Source organism: Aptenodytes patagonicus, chromosome 5, assembly GCF_965638725.1.
Source record: "Aptenodytes patagonicus chromosome 5, bAptPat1.pri.cur, whole genome shotgun sequence".
NCBI classification, from domain to species: Eukaryota; Metazoa; Chordata; class Aves; order Sphenisciformes; family Spheniscidae; genus Aptenodytes; species Aptenodytes patagonicus.
The window spans coordinates 39,461,240-39,478,216 of NC_134953.1; the positions used below are offsets into that span (position 1 = coordinate 39,461,240).

The 16,977-nt window shown below is 46.3% G+C and overlaps 2 protein-coding genes across 4 annotated transcripts in view; one reads left to right on the forward strand and one right to left on the reverse strand.

Moving 5' to 3' along the window:
• Positions 1-1,980, reverse strand: part of P4HA1 (prolyl 4-hydroxylase subunit alpha 1) — a 38,347-nt gene extending 36,367 nt beyond the window's left edge. For all 3 annotated transcript variants that reach the window (XM_076339449.1, XM_076339448.1, XM_076339450.1), the window contains exon 1: positions 1,890-1,980. The gene's annotated coding sequence lies outside the window, so the exon portion shown is untranslated. The remainder of the gene's footprint in view (positions 1-1,889) is intronic.
• A 6,196-nt stretch (positions 1,981-8,176) lies between these two features.
• Positions 8,177-15,687, forward strand: NUDT13 (nudix hydrolase 13). The gene is made up of 9 exons (XM_076339451.1): positions 8,177-8,298; positions 9,858-9,969; positions 10,864-11,003; positions 11,677-11,784; positions 12,159-12,265; positions 13,190-13,315; positions 13,548-13,659; positions 14,312-14,466; positions 15,050-15,687. The coding sequence occupies exons 2-9, from the start codon at positions 9,887-9,889 to the stop codon at positions 15,242-15,244; spliced, it is 1,026 nt and encodes a 341-aa protein (XP_076195566.1). The 5' UTR covers positions 8,177-8,298; positions 9,858-9,886; the 3' UTR covers positions 15,245-15,687.
• The last annotated feature ends 1,290 nt before the right edge of the window (positions 15,688-16,977 follow it).

The window sequence follows — 16,977 nt, forward strand, 5'->3', positions numbered from 1 at the left end:
ACTCGTAGGGCTACACAGTGAATTAGCAAAGGGAACTAACCCACATAAGCTCTCTTCCACTGAGAGGTGAGGTAGCGATTTCCCCCCCCATACACTCGTTTCCGATTTGGTTTATCAGATGTACCAGCCCAGGTGAAGAGCACAGATCAGGAACTGCTTAGGACAGCACTGCCACTGGACAGCAGTTCACAAAATGGTGCTGCTTCTTCAGCTTCTAAATGAATTAACAGCTAGAAGAGATATGCCTACCTATGCCACAACCACTACTTAAATGGCAGAATTAGCACTCTTAGCATAGGAAGATTTAGGCATATTCCTGTTACTTTGAGTCCCAGGAGGAAAAAAAAAAAAAAGAAAAAATAGTACTGGTTCTGTCAGCACATAATTAAGAAGTGGTGCAGAGTACGCTAGGTCAAATCAAATGCTTTGTAGTATGGTTCAAGACATTCAAATGTATCCAACAATGATCCACAAGTAGTAATGGGTGCAGAACAGTAAGAGAACATCCCTTACTCCAAAAGCAGGCCTCCGCTTCCCAAACAAACTGGGAAGTCACTAACTTTACTTTCCACCCCCGCCAGAGTACTGTTTGCATGCTTAGCTGGATAGTCTTTAGCATCTTAAGAAGCTGCATTTAACATTTATCTACTTGTTGTATACCAATAGCTTCTTTCATTTACTAAAAACTTGAGTGCTGAAACTTTATGCATCCAAAGTAGGTGAACGCTTAAGCACTTGAGCACTTCTGCAACTCCTCTTACTGAATTCAGCAGAAAAAAATGCGTGAAACTGAATGCTGGGGAATCCTTTTGATACCTTCTCTCTGTAACCCTAAAGTATCTTTCCTCTAAGAACATCCCACTTTTCAAGTAAACTGGAAGATTTACTCTAAGCATATCTGACATTTTTATTTTCTCTTCATTCAACAGCATCCTCAAGACTCCATGTTGCAGTTTTTCCTTCTAGTCAGGTTAGGTCCTATCAAGATACCTGCTCAAAGGTATAGCTTACTGCAAAGTTAGATGCAAGATAGGTTTTACATAACGCAATTGGCTGCATCCAACCCAAAGTAACAGAAAGAGAGGGAAATCAAGATAAGCCTTATTCCTCACGATGTCATCACTACACACAGCGCCCGCGGTTACAAACACAGCGTGTGACAACTGGTGCAGCCCCTTCAGTACTTATGCAAAGTAATTTTTCATCTATCCAAGCATGAAATCCTTTCGGTGCCCGAGCGCTCTTAAACTCCAAAGGCAGCACAAACACGCCGGCCACCAGCTGCACATAGCTCCCTTTTATTCAGCCCCAACAGCAGCAGCCCCCGGCTGGAGAGATGCCGACCAGCCGGCTCCTGGCGGGTGCCCGGCAGCCCAGGAGGTGCCACAAAGCTGGGGTGGGACCGGCGGGCGGGAGCCCACCTGCGCCGCGCACCCCCGGGAGGAGAGGCGAGCCGGGCGGGAGGGTGTCGAGGCTCAGGGGGGCTCCGAGCTGCTCGCGGCCACCTTTAAACGCCGGGCGCGAGGAACGGGCCGCACGGCCGCGGCTCCTGGGAGGAGAGGCGGCACTGTTCGGTCTACCAGCCCAGGGAAGCCGGGCGGGCCGCCGCGGCCCTGCCTGCCGGCGCGGCGGCGCCCTCCCGCCCCCCTCCGGAGGCTGCCGGCTCCCGTTACGTAACGGCCGGGAGGGCCGGGGCACCGGCCCCTCGCCGGGAGGGCCGGCGGCGGAGCGCTGCCACGTATCGCCCCCACCCCCGCCCACGTAGCTGCTGCCGCCGCCGCGCCCGGACCCCGACGCTCCCCTCACGGCGCGCTGCGCTGCGCCGCCCCGTCCCCCTGACCCACCCACCACCGCGGCCACCGGTGAGAAGCGGGGGCGGCCAGGCTCACCTGAGCGAAGGGGGCGGCGGCTGACGGGACGCGGAGGGGACGGCGGCGGCGCCGGTAACGGACAGCCGCGAGCTGCCCAGTGGCGTAACCGACCGCGCGCGGACGGCCCCGCGGAGGCTTTTATAGGCGCCCAGGCCACGCCCCCCCGTCCCGCGCGAGGGGGGGCGGTGCGGGCGGCCGGCGCGCTACGTGAGCTCGGTCACAGCGGCGGCCGCCCCACTGCGCAGGCGCCGCCGCTGCCGCTCCACGTGGGCGCCCCGGGCGCGCGGCCCTCGGGGTTCCCCCCGCCGCCCTCCCAGGGAGCGCTGCCCCTGGTCGCCACCGGCAAGGAACACCCAAAGTGCGTGGGGTTCTTCTTTTTTTAATCACAGAGGGGGGGGGAAGAAATTAGATGAAAATCGGAGCCTCCACCAGGACAATAAATCTGTGAGAAGTATTAAGCCAAAAGTGGCATCTTTGGAGTAAAAGCTCCCAGAAAAGGCCTAAAATGTCGGGAGCTGTGGGGAACACTGCCTGCAGCCCTGCCCGCCCCTCGCCCTGCTGCCAGGGTAGCTGAACCCTGCGGGACCGCGCCGCACCACTCCCGCCCCCGGCAGCATCCCTCTGCCCCCCCCCGCCCCCCCACCCCCCGAGGAGACACGTTCTTGCTGGAGGGCAGAGCCTAAACCAGGGCCCCGCACTCCTGCCGAGGTCTCGCCAGCCCCAGCGAGGAGGGGATCGCTTCCGCAGCTCCCGGCTGACACTTCTGAATAGACATTCCCGTTGGCATTTGCTTTTTGACCACAACAGCGTGTTGTCAGTGATTCATGCTGGATGCACAATTTAGTACAATCTGCCCAGATTCTCGTTTCTGGAGCAGGCTGGCTAGCCAGCTCTCCTCTACTCGCACAGCTAACACTCAGTGAGTCTCGTCTTATTTATCTCTGACTGGTGCTTTAATTTCTATTGATAATTTTGATTCTAAACCAACCTTGCACCTCCCGCTCTCCAGCTGGTGTCATCTGCTATATTTCACAGCATACTTTCTGTTCCATCCTTGCCAGTAGCCAATACTTTTGTTAGTCTCCTCCTGCAAAGGAGGAGATGTTTCCAGGTTGACGATACTTTCATCAAGTGCCATTTCTGAAGCAGCCTCCTCTCCTTCCAGGGCTTTCATCTAAACTTTGCTAATCACAAAGGCATCTTGCAAGGCAGTATCAAAAGCTGTATCACAAAGTGTATCATCTCTCACCCCTCTCCGGCACTCAAGAGCTCTCGGCTATCACAGAAAGACATTAAGCTGTTTGGATGTGTCTTGCCATGACAGTTCTATGCTGACCGTTCTTTGTTTTCTAGGAGTTCATAACTATAAACTAGTTATTTTTGTTCTTGAACAAATAAACTAGTTATTTGTTCATTGTAGTTCCAGCAATTAAGTTAGAATCAGGGACACTCATAAGCCATTTTTCCTTTCTTTTTAGATGTGGGCTTCAAATAAAGAATCATCTCCATACTAGCCTAGCCAGCCTGTGATCTTCTTTCTTTTAAGACAGACTTTTTTGGCCACTCCTAGCTGGAAAGCTTTCACAACAACAGAGTGCCGGCAAAGACATAACAGGGGTCAAAATCCCCTTCTAACACACATTCTTCAGCAGGGTTACTTTCAATTGGCTTAAAACCATCTCATTCATAAGAGGTAACTGGACGTTGCAGCATGATCCATACCTAAGGTTTCTTCCCTATACCTAAACTGTTACCTCAGCTTCAACTCCCTTGGCAATGTCTTTTGAAGAGCAAACATCACAACATCAGGTGTTATGCCCCATTTTGGGGAAGACTATGAGATATGACATATCTCATATGAGAAACAAACAACAACATTAAGTGAATTGAGTCCTTTCTTGTCCAGATGTGGACACAGATGTGTCCACACAGCCAACTACACCACCAGTACTGTGAGTGCTGCTGCACCAGAGCAGGAAGAAGGCCAGTTTTTAGAGGAACTATCCGTCAAAAAATAAGCCTTCCTTTCCTGTCGTTTTGGTTGTCTTCCAACAGAAATACAACTCCTACAACTAGCAGGAAACACTGGAATGATATCCAAGCTTCTAGCTGAGGCATCTAGTTAAAGCCCTGTTATCCAAAGAGTCCATAATATCTAGCCAGAGATTTAACAGCAGCTTCGAGAGATTTGGCAAAACCTCATGCACTGTAGAGGCATTCAGATTCTTTCTAGTGAGATTCACTGCTTTCTCATCATCTTTGCACTATTCAGGTATTTTTAGAAAGTAAGGCAGACAGTGGAGAACAACAACAACAACAACAAGTTTATTAGCATGTTTAGTAGCGGGCTTGCTTGTGTTGGTCAGCATGGGGCTGAAGGCAAAGAAATTTCTGCTAAAAGGAGCCCAGGATTTTGGCATCTACCAAGCAGTCAAATCAAAGAGTTGTTTCCAATAGTCATGGCATCGTCTTGCTCCATGAATCTGCTTCTGACCCTTATCGGTGCTTTCTGCCGGTTAGGTAGAGAGTACTTAACTCATTTTCTCCTGCCTTCCTCAACTCTGGCATAGTCAATGATGTTCCAGTTGCATTAAAACACTGTTTGTAAATTACTCTATGCTGGACTTGTGCATTATCACCTGCTTTCAAATGCTGATGGGGTTGGGCAGCTTCAAGCAGGCCTTAGCAGAGCAATTTGTTTTGTGGGCACTTGTTAAGAAGCACTTACTATCTCTAAGAACGAGTGCAACAGGAACACTTCTTGAAAGAGAACCGCAGCAGAACAAGTGGCTTTCAGACTTTCTTTAGGATTTGCAGAGCCCTTTGTGTTTTCTAGCAGAAACACTGGCTCCTTTGTAGCAAGCACAAGCCTAACAACATGCTTCCTTTTCTAAGCAATCCTGTAGAAGCACTCCATAGGCCCTAAGCTGAAGGATACTAAAAGAAAGGTCCATCTAAAACAAGAATGAAGCACAAGAGGCCTCATAAGAACACAACTGTAGTAGCTCACACCAAAGCTCTCTTTTAACCCATGCTGCCTAGAATACTATCATAGCCTCCAAACACTTTTAACTTAGGGATGTTCTCAGCGTGATGTGGTCTATGAGTATCTATTTAGTAACCCTCAACAGAGTTCTCTGTTAAGTATTTCTCCTCTCTTGAGCTAGAACTGTTTTGCATCCACAACATCCTTTACCTAGCAGTTGTGCCATCCCTCAGCCAGGGCATGGAAAACCACCTCCGTTTGTTCACTGGGAACGTGGCTCTGGCTAGTTAGACTTGATTAACCAGGTTCCTGCACAAGAAGAGACACAAAACAGTTGGTACCTATCCCTTAGGCAGGCTGAAGTACCAGAGCCTACCTCGTTCCTTGCGGTGGCTGTATTCCAAGTCTTTGATCATGCTTGTTGTCCTCTTTGAACCTTTTCCAGTTCTTCAGTATGCTTTTAGAGACAATGGGCCATAACCTGCATGCAGTGTTTAAGGCACAGGTGAGTCATCTTTATATCATACTGAGCTAGCTCACAGTACTGCTTAGCTTTTTAAAGTGTGTTAACAACTTAGGTTTACCCTTTGTAAAGAGATGAAGCCTCATCTAGTTTCACACACATTCATCACACGGTGCTTGTGTGTCAATGCTAGTCTGCTCCCAAAATGAAGTCATTACCTGCAGTCAAGAGGCTGGATCCTGTATCATCAGTTATTTTGTGCAGCGCAGCAAATCAGTGCCAGAGTTTGAGGATCTTCCCTAACCAACAGCAGCAGGGAGGGGGAAAAGATAAAACACACACATGCTGCCCCAATTAGCTGAAATGAGCAAATCCTACTAAAATGTCATTTAGATGTTAAGGTGCTTCCTCTACACCTGTGCAAGTGTTAGGAGCACAGAATGTAATCAGCAGTATCAGATTAGTTTCTGTCTTTCAAGGTCCCCACCCTGAGTATGAGAAACTGTAGGAGTCCCTCATATACATAATATACACTACAAGTCTAACTTTAGAGCAAGGCCAGATTTGGTTAGTTTGCATCTAAAATTTAATGATAGAGGGAAAGAGTACTCATTATCTTTCTCTTTAAAGAAGCGGTTTGTCTTTCTTTGGTCTCTTCCTAAAAAAGAAATATTTCTTTTACCAAGAGGTTTCTTGTGGCTTGACCATAAGTTTTCAATGCAACTTTGCTAGTTTTATGTATTTAAAGCAATTAACAGTTTTTTGCAAGGGCCAGCTGTTAGCAATTCTAATGCTTGTTTCTGCTTATTGGGGGCAGCTGGAAAGACACAAACCAGAACAGCAAGAAAAAGCAAGATTGCTAGTATAACCATTATTGGCCTAGAATTAAATTTTCCAGCCGCTTCCTTGGCTTGAAAAATCTTTCACCAACTGCTAATACAAATAATCATATTTTACAAACCCAGATTTAAAAAAAAAATCTTAGCAACACAGGGCCAAAGATTTGCCTATTTTGCAATCTTGTCCATATAAGAGATCACAAGTATTTGCTCCCACTGCTTGTGTCCTCCTTGCCTGCTCCTTTTGTTTGCTCTTCTTGCATCAGGATAGTCTCAGGGATTCACTTCCTCTGGTGGCCTGCCAAAGCTCAAATTAGTAAGCTACAGGAAGCTGTCAGAGATGCATTTGTATGGCCAGGCCTTCACTTCGCTCACAGGATCGTGTCTCGCATGGAGTACGGTATCTGCAGGGGACAAATAACAGTTTGTAGATGCAATTCACACAACTCGGAGCCCAGCTCAAAAATACTTACAAAGAAGCAACTCAGTGCCGAAGTGACACCTGATATTTGTGCTCCTTAAATAATTATGTGAATATATGGCGAGAAAGCTTCTGTTATTTCCAAAGTCATCTCCCCTGCTTATGTGCTGCAGAAATATTTAATTGGGCAATGTACAATCACAAGCAGGTGTACAGACCCTTGGAAAAGGCAGAAGGAATCTCTCATAGACTGCATGGCTTCCCACCGGTCAGACCAGTCACAGAAGTGACTCTAATCTTATTTTCTCTGCATATCTTTGCACAGCACAGAGGCCAGGTACACACGATTGGGCTAATCCATTATTTTTTTCAGCTGCGTATAGCAATGAGAGGCTACAGCACTGCACTGCCTTCAAAGGAGCCTTTGCACTGCAGCATAGTGCTCTGGCTTTTAATCCTTCACACGGATAGGGGTACACTTACCAAACGACCTATTGCTTTGGACTGAAGAAGGCTGAGAGGCTGTCCCAAGACTTGAGGTCCAAAGTATCTCCCTCAACTGCTTCCTTCTAAAGCCAGCTCTTTTTGCAAGATCCATTTCTGGGGGCAGTTAGGGTCAATAAATCTGTTAGTTTGTTTTAATAGCAGGGTGGATACTTCCCTTAAAGATTATATTTCAATCCTTTATCTTATTAAGGGAAGATGTGTTTTGTCCATTAATCCAGTTAGCCTAGTGGATTAATAAGATTGGGCTTGCTCTGTTTCAGGAAGCACACAAATAGCAGTCAAGCATAATTAAACCTAAACTTTTAAGTAACGCTGGTAACAAGAGTGCAATTTCCCTGCATATTCTATTTATTATTTTTACAAGCTATGCCCTCAAATTACGTGATGTGAATTCTCAATTAGAACGTCTCAATTCCTGACCAAAAAGCAAAAGGCTGCCCTGAAAATATTTACTTTCATATGTTTATAAAATTCTCTTTTGCTAAATATAGGCAGGTAGGTTCCAGCCCAGAATAATGTTTTCAGTACTTGAAAGGAATCTGTTTGTTGAGTTAAAGGCATGAAAAATATTTGTCATTATTCTGACATCTGTCTTGGCAAAGCACGCTTTCTAATCGGAGCTATTCACTTGCAAATTCAACTGCGGTTTTGGGTGCTTGAACACTAAACAGCTCCGTCCTTTAGATATATACAGCTCTTGGCATATTTTCCTGTTTGAGGACATATGGTCCTTAACTTTAAACAATGCTCTTATATTACTGATACAAAAAACAGAGAAGCTGGGGGGGGGAAGAAAAAAAAAAAGAGAAAGAAACTAACAGGAACAACCTCCTCTGCTAAGAACAGCTCAAATTACTGCAGCAGCATTGTTCTGGTAATAACTTCTGCTTGGCAAAATACAGCATGTGGATTTCTGATAGAATGAAGCAGGTGTGGGGGGAGAAAGTTTACTCTCAGGCAGCCTCACTAACTCCGGGAGTTAATCAAAATCCAGAGCAGTCAGTCAGCCATCTAGCTTTGCCACGGGCTTGCGAGCAGCCTGTGCAGAACTACATTTCCCAGCGCTCCCAGTGGGGGAAGAGCGACTCAGACCCACTAAGACAGCTGCTCCGCTGTTTGCTGTAGGAGCAGTGCTTCTAACCGAGGTCAACGTGGGACTCTCGTAGCTGATCCCTGCTGCTGGAGACAGCACTCCTTCTGCACAGAGCGCAGTAAGTGGGGAAAACGTGTGGGGAATGCAGGCTTAGATCCACCTCCTGCCGGCTGTACAGCGCAGGTGAGATTTGCAGGCAAGACAGGGGAGTTTGGGCTGGCCTCCCGAGATCAAGTTTTTACTGTCTCCAACTTTTCAGTGATCCTAACCAAAATCTGGCATTGTGGTTCCTAGGAAGGAAGGGGTTAAACGCCTGCATACATTGCATTTCATCGTTCCAGGTACAAGCTATTCCTCTTGTCCCCAGCTGGTCACATCCCGCTGCTCATTCCAGAGCAAAGTGCAGAGCTGTTTGTAAACGCCTCAATTCGGTGCTGGCTGCTGTGCTGGAGATTTTCCCATGCCAGGCTATACGAGACGTGGGGGTGGAGAAGTGGCGGACACGTAATCGTCGCACCACAAAAGTGTTTCAGACACGGTCTCTGCGACAGTCACCATCCTCGCATGTGTCTGCCAAGCCTGTCGGCAGCATGCCGAGTTCCCACTGCTGCAGCTGAAGTGCCAAGCAGGGATGCTGATGCTCCCCCCAGTAGCTTCCACAGCAGGCTTGGCTCCCCCGTCTCCCCGGGGACCATCCCAGTGAAGACCACCCTCAGCCGAGACAGTGGGAAAGAGGGATCCGGGGCAGAGATGTCAGAAGCCGCAAGGCAAAGCCTCCATGCCACTGGCTACAGAAACTGCCTCCACATACAGATAGGAGCCTCTGCTCAGGCACCACTCAGGCTCAGGAGCCATCACTGACCTTTACCGAAAGGAAGGACTCACAGACTCTTCTTTGGCACTGCTTATGTGTCTGTAAATTGAAGCAAACATAACTTCTTCCGTAAAGGGCTTTGAGTTCTATGGTTGAAAAGCGAAATATTCAAAATAATCGTTAAGGATTATGAATCATAGTTCATTTTTGTTTCAGATGAATGCTAGAGATGGTAGCATTTCTGGCTGTTTTCTGAAATCCTGAAGCTGAGTTCAAACTGCAGTCTCTGACTGCCTGAGCTGAAAATGTGGTAGGATCCTTTGGCACAAAAAAACATTCATAGCTGGAGATGATCCAATTCAGCTGCAACTGCTGTCTCTCGTCTAACTCGGGGAATTCTCTTCCGCAGCTGATATTTTGTCTTTCATTCTCTTCTGGCATCAGTGCCTTTCCCACAGATCTACTGTGCGCTGCAATAGGATGTTCAGTTGGATTGAGGCCATTACAACTGTGTAGGAAACAAACAAGAGAGCAGCCACCTTCACTGCTCTTTTCCCCAGGGATACAGGAGTTTAGGACAGGAACGTTGAACCTAGTCTTATAGCAATTTCTGTAAGACCTTCTGTGCACACTCATAGATGGAAACAAACTGAGGTATCTTTAAATAGTCTTAAAAATTGCCTGAAACTGGGTTTGATGTGTGACTAGAGACTAAGACCAAAGTAATAATTTTAGAAAGCAGATGCCAGCATTCTGCAGACTCTGTGACGGGGAGATTTCTGGTAGCAGTGGGTTATCGCACCTTTTAAATCAAACTTAACTTTGTAGGGCCGCTGTGTTATATTCTATGCTTCTCTTTTTAGGCAGAGACAGCTACCTGTAGGTGTTGGTTATGGCTGCGATTTATCAAGCAGTGTATAGAAGAGCTTCCTCTCTCTTCTGCAGGTTACACTCTACCTATGTTAGAAAAATGAGGTAAGTTCTCATCTGATTCTTGTGTACAGTGAGAAGACCAGAGTTTGGGACTCCTGTGCCACTGTCACAAGCAGCCCTACCTAAATCTAACTCAGGGGTTAATCTTTCAACAGTTCCGCAATAATATAGTAATGCTATGTGAGCTCTGTAAATGATAACAGTCAAAATCTCTCCACTCCCTCCACCACTGATAAGAACTGGTTCTCTCAAGCTGAAGGTCTGTTAATGAATGCCTATGCTTGCTGTCCTAGCTAATGATCTCTTAAAAGACAAGCCAGACTTGAAGTGATGCTGCTCACCTTGTTTTAAATACTACTTCAAATAGTCTGAAAGAAACACATCCTGACACCCTTTTTCCAATGATTGCTTTTCCTAACCCAGGCCCCGGCCAGCTGGGCCCTAAGACTTCAGCTTGGTCTTTACCCCTCACATCAGTGTGACAGGTAGAATGTACCCTGCAGTGATGCATGTAGCCTGATATTCAACATCTGCAGTGCTCAGTAGCCTTGCCAAACAGGACTTGGACCCATCCAGATTGGGGGGATAAAAGGGAAGATCAAGGTTTCCTGCATGCAAATGACCCTGTCTATAAAGCAGGCCTCTTGAATTAAGAGACTAGGTTACTGATCTTCTCAGATGTCCAAGACTTGAGGCTACTTATGTGGTAGTAAGAATTGCAATATTTTCTGCCACACGGCACCTTCGCTAGAGGCTACAGCCCACCAGAGAGTAGACTCCGCTGTCGAAAACTCTAGAAGCATGTGGAATACATAAAATCTGTACTGTCCGTTCAGGCCCCCTTCTCTGTGCAAAATAAATGCATCCAAATAAGCATAACACAGGTAATCTCAACATGATCTTGAATTCATCTTCCCAATTCTTTTCTCACTGCAGATACTTAAATGAGCTAAAGGAAGATGATAGCCTTTGTAGACAAGCCCAGACCTCAGGAACTTTCTACCTCTTTCACAATCTCTCCCCCTTCCTGCAGAAAGTTGGGAAGAAATATTTGGTACCACAGCTCAGTGCAGCAGGTAAGCAGGCGTCCAGAAAGAAACACCTCCTGGATCACACAGCTGAAATGATACAGAGTCATTTGCAATAAGCAACCCCTTACATGGGTGTTGAAAATCTATCAAGATTTTTGGTGCATGAACATCCTGCAGGATGATCGGTGCAGGAACATCCTGCTATATACAGCACACTATTTGTAAACAATCAAAGACGATTTAGCATTAAAACCTTGGCAAGCTCATGCTCTTCACACACATACGGTATCAACATATACCTGATCTGTTTTGAGATGATCAGTTTTAAACATTTGGGACCATGCCTTTTGAAGAGAAAGGGCTGGCAGGAAAACAAGCAAGGTCTAACTGACAAAGGTCATTTGGCGTAACGCAGGAAAAGTTTTCTTTGAGAGAAAGGTATTGGCTGGTGTCAGACAGAAACAGAATGGACAGCTGCTCCCCAAGCATTAAAACATTTGCATCTTTAGCTTGACATGGTCAAAACTTCCAACAGCTAGGAGGAAAGCCAGACTTTTGGTCTCCATCCAGGTGAGACCACTTGTCTGGTCCCCTCTCTCACGTGAGCACCCTGCCTTGAGCCAAGATTGCATGTGCCTTGAAGATCCAGAGAGAGCATCATGGTTGTATGAATTTGCTTTCATCACACCTTTTTCTTCCCCTTTCCCCTGCTTTTTAGAGATGAAAAGGATCCTGGAGAAATTCAAAGAGACTGAACAGTGGATAGAGAAGTCGGTGCTGATCAGTTGTTCAGACGAGCACGTACCACACTTTGCCCTGGATTTAGGTTGGGATGACTCCTCTTCCATCTGTGTCAGCATCACATTTGATGCACTGAGATGAAGATGCTGCCTAGGCAGCATCCCTAGTCCTTGCTGGGTTAACATTTACTGCCAAAGAGGACTCAGTTGAGTCTCTGTAGGAGCTGTTGTGAGCGTGGCAGGTCAGGGCCACCGAACTGCACTGCTGTTCCCGTGTGTGTGTTAGTAAAGGTGGGCTGTTGGCAGGTCACTTAACATTTGGGAATATTACCATGGATGTGATGTCACTTCCACGGGAACTTCCAGAAATTGTATACCGGAACAATGAAGGGCATAAAGTTGGGATAATAACTGTAATTCATGAGATCAAAGATTTTCTGTTGTTGTTGTTTTTAAACAGGAGCCTTGCAGAAATCAGTCATTGAGTCTGAACTCAAGGGATCGTTTACTGACTTACGAAAGGCTCTCTTCATAGTGGATGGGAAAGATTCTCCTTTGCTGGCTTCGGTATTGTACAGGATTTTTTACTTTAAGAAGTTGCGATTTCTAACATCAACCCTTCTCCTTGTCTCCCATATTGTTTTGTGATTTAATACGTATTGTGGAAGTACCTACTGTACATTTTCAGTGACCTAAGTACAAAACCACAATAAATTACAGCAATTTTCCCAAATTTGTGATCCCAAGAGCAAGCTGCAACGGAAAGAGAAACAGACAAGTGGCTTAAAAATGACAGCAGTAATTAGCCATTTAGCATCAACCTGCTGTATGTCCAGTGTGAAACATACTGATCTTATCAGTAGTCACAGCAATCTCAGTTTGTCCTCAGCTTAACAACTGTCAGGCACTAGTGTTCTGTATCTTCTAGGCAAACTGAATTTCACAGACCTTCTCTCAGAGCTGCTCTTTTAAAACTACTCACTTATAAGCTGTTACTCTGCAGATGCCTTATGTTTGGAAGTCCTAAGAAAAGACCTGTGTGTGCAAATCAGCTGTCCTGACCCATAAGTAGAAATAGCTCATGTTTCTTTTCCTGCTCTATAATGTTTCCTGCTCTATAATGTTTGTGGTTAGGCTTAGGCTATTTTTCAAGAAGGTATTCAGGGTTGGAGACTCCTTAGAATAGTTCATTTCTCATTACTACTCCCATTATATCCCAATAAAGAACAACTCTTCCCCACCTCCCCTGAACGTGCTCAAATTTGGATGCTAGAGCAAGAAGCATGAAACATCAATGGCAGAATCTGCCACTTTTCAAAGCAGTACCCGTACTTAATTTACCTTTCTGAAGCTTCCAAACATAATCAGAGTTTATCCACACGACTGCATGCTGGGGAGAAGACAGCAAAGTATCATTCAGGGAAACTGCTCTGAATCATCTCTTTGCCCCAGGTATAAATAAGATTTGTGTTTCTCTCTTGGCATTCGCAGGCCCAGTCCCTTCTCCGGTGGCACGATTCCCACCAGTACTGTAGCAAAACTGGGCAGCCCACTCAGAAAAACGTAGCTGGCAGCAAGCGTGTCTGCCATGCCAGTGGAATAACTTACTATCCACAGGTGAGCACGTGAACAGCAAAGGTAAGCAACACAGGATCTCTGTGGCGACAAGCCAATGCTGCTGGGTCGCATGGAGGGGAACCTGTAAAAGGCAGCAGGAGTGCTTTGCATGTAGCTGGGTACTTTTTCTTTAGTGTTCATCACATGACCCTCAACTGGCTAGGAAAAGCAACAATTTGCACTTACTTGTTTGGTCTGAACTTCTTGCTTTGCTTTTTGATGCATTTGCTAGATGTCTCCAGTGGTTATCACTCTGGTGTCTGATAGGAGCCGATGCCTCCTCGCACGACAGCCCTCATTTCCCCAGGGGATGTACACCGCTCTGTCAGGCTTCTGTGACGTTGGTAAGGTGGTCTCTGGTCCAGCGCAGTGGCCTCGGACATGCAGGGTGTGGGGGCAGAATGGGGACATCAACCAAACGCCTGTTCACAGAGAAGGATGGACACATAGGTGATATCAGGGAAAAACATACTGGATCTAAATAGATCGGTGTTCCCATTCAGATAGAATTCAAAATAGCTGTATGTATCTGAAAAGAATGGGAATTATGGGTGTATATCAGTTGCTCTAGTCCGTCGTGGTAAATACCTCCCCAAAATAAGACTCCCCAAGTTAGAACCCCGGATACTTTTTTAGTCCATTTTGTGTCTAGTGCAGTCTGGCTCAGAAAAAAAACTACAGACCTCTTGTTACAGGAGGGAAAATGGCTTAAAAAGGGAAATGATGAAGAGAGGCAGCATTGTTCTGTCCACCAGCTGTATATAGACAAGCCCCCAAATGTTTCTGATGCCTCTGTTTAAGGGAGGTGAGCATTGTTGACGAATTTAATTGAGCATCCTGCTGACAAGTGTTTCCAGGTCAGCACAGTCAGAGCTCCTGCGTGTGTGTGAGTGGTCGGGGCTGGAACACCTCAGAAATGAGTGTGCCTATATTTTCTTTGCCACAGTTTGCTGCCCTGAGGCTAGGCCGCCCTTACCTAACTTTGGTTGCTTCTAGGTGAAAACGTGGAGGAGACAGTCCGGCGAGAGGTGGCAGAAGAGGTGGGCCTGGAGGTGGAGTCACTCTGGTACTCAGCTTCTCAGCATTGGCCCTTTCCCAGCAGCTGCTTAATGATAGCTTGTCACGCATTGGTGAGAGCACAGCAGGCTGAGGTGAGCAGACTCAGGTTCCCCTAAGGCATTTCGCTGCCTGCCTTACGCAGCAAAATCTCTTTCAGTCCACAGACTTTAGCTTGGAGAGCATCAGATCCTCTCTAACTGCACTTTTCCATCAGCTTTCTCAACAAGTGAAGAACAAACTTCAAAATAATCGTATCTTCTGTTGCAACGTGCCAGATTTTGCACTGGTCACTGTATATATACAAGCCCAGAGCCCAACACCCCTATATTTTTTCCTCTGAACTTTGCAGAGGAGGTACTCTCTAGTACTAATACCATATTTGCCATAGAACATACAGATTCTGCCGTGCTAATTACTGTGCTCAGCCACTGGTACTGCAGGCTGTGCCATGATAGAATAGGTCTACCTGATTTGTGGCTTCTGTAAGGAAACCAAGACAACAAAGCACCAGTGGATAGTAATGTCCTTTCCTGTATTGGCATCAGCACTTAATTCAGGCATGGATAAAGTACTCTGGGCATTCTAGCACAGGATCTTTGTGGGTGCAAGAACCAGGTACCACCGCCCACATTTAAATCTGATTTAAGGAATTGGTACTCTCTCATTTCTTTCCAGATCAGTATGAACAGCCTGGAACTAGAGGAAGCCCGTTGGTTTGGCCTGGAGGAAATAATGGAGGGTCTCAAGAGAGAGCCCAGGTCTTCAAAGCAAGACAATGGTAGTTTTTTACCCTGGTTCCCTCCCCAACAGGCCATTGCTCACCAGCTGATTTGTGAGTGGGTTAAGCAGCAAACTTCCCAGCCGGCTTAGGCATGACTTCATCAAGTCTGCGATTCTACCAGAACTATGAAAGCTTGATACAAAAGCTTCCAAAGTTACTGAAGGCAAAGTCTGTGTTACAGTGAGGATAGCACCAGACTGATGGCAATCTTACACTCAGATACATAGACCTACAAAGCCACGTCTAAACTGATCATCCTCAGGCAATTCCGTGTACAGTGGATCACCTTTGAGATCCCATGACTTGCAGTAAATGTACAATAAAATTCTTCGTCCCAAAGCATCAAACTTACTGTGACCAGCTGCTGCTGTTGCCCAGCAAGCAACAGAACAGTGAGCCCCTGGCACCTATGTCCCATTTTCCTCCATTTTATCCATCTTGAATGGGTATCAAATGCACAGTTTTTCCAGAAAAAAATAAAGGGACAGGGGCACCTTTCAGTGTTCACATTTGTATGGATCTGGAGGAACCATCAAAAAAACAGAAAAAAAGCCACTGCCTGTATGCTCTCCCCTTCTTCTGTTTCCCTTCCCATTCAATCTTCCAGTTTCATATAAAACATCCTATTTTTTTTGCAAATGTTAAGTGGGCTCCCACTTCATTGAGATATCTGAGCAACTAAAAATATCTCTAGAGGCACCATTTTCCCCACCAGTAAGACAGTGTTACTTCCATCCCAAGGAAGAAAGAACAGAGCTATCTGGTAGTAGAGAGTGGAAGAGCAAAACCTACGTATAAGCATATTAGAAGAACTCAGATAATGCAAAGGTGAGAGGAACAGCTGCAAGAAAGGACTGCACTTCCGACAGAGAAAAATCCTGAAAGGCACAATGCCTCTTACCCTGTGCCAAAAGTCTGTGGCTTGCCTGGAGAGCTGGTCTCGTTTTACTGATGAAATGGCATCACTTCTCTGGAGGGAGAGCGACAAAGAGACAGTCTGGGCAAGGAAAACTTAGTAAAACAGACGGATGGAAGGATGTTTGATCTGCCGCTGGTTTGGGCTGACAGTCCTTTCTGCCTACTTGGTCAGAGTTCAAATGCCAAGATTGCAAAGCCATCAGTACAGATACTTGAAGGGGAAACAGGAATGCATCACTGACTGCCACCATTAGGGTTCATTGCAGGTGAAAGACCTTCTGAGCAATGGTAAAAATCTGGAGTCATGACACCTGAGCAATAAGTAAAAAAGAAGGCTTTCTCACACTGTTGAGACATGCTTTGTTTCCTCAGGTTAATTTTACTTTAGGAGGTTGGGAGGGGATTCTTTCAGGCCATGGTGGCATGTGCGAACACCTTTCCCACCCGAACTCACAGTCAATAAACCCCACGTGTCAGAGCATGTCTTTCATGTTTGTGAACTCAGTCTGTCAGTCATCCTGGTAAGAATGTACTCTGGTACAGCCAAGGGCATGCTTCCTCCCCTCCAGCCCAGCCAGACACACCACAGGAGCCCACACGCCACTGAACTTAACTACAACACTGCTGCATCCAGTTTGCTTTAAAACATGTCTTGCTGCCTCTCTTCATAGTAGTTCCTCCTGCTTTCTCTCCCATCACACCATTTTAATTCCCCAGCATTTCTCTCTTCCTCTCTCATCTCTGGAATCTGCCATTTTAATTTTCAGCCTCACTCCTTTCTTCCCCTTCTCTGCAGTAGAAGATATTGAAGAGTTAGATACCTGCCAGCAAGATATTCCCGCTTCTCATCCTCCTTCCTACTTCTCCTTAATGCCTTCCCAGCTCACCCTTATGTCATTCATTA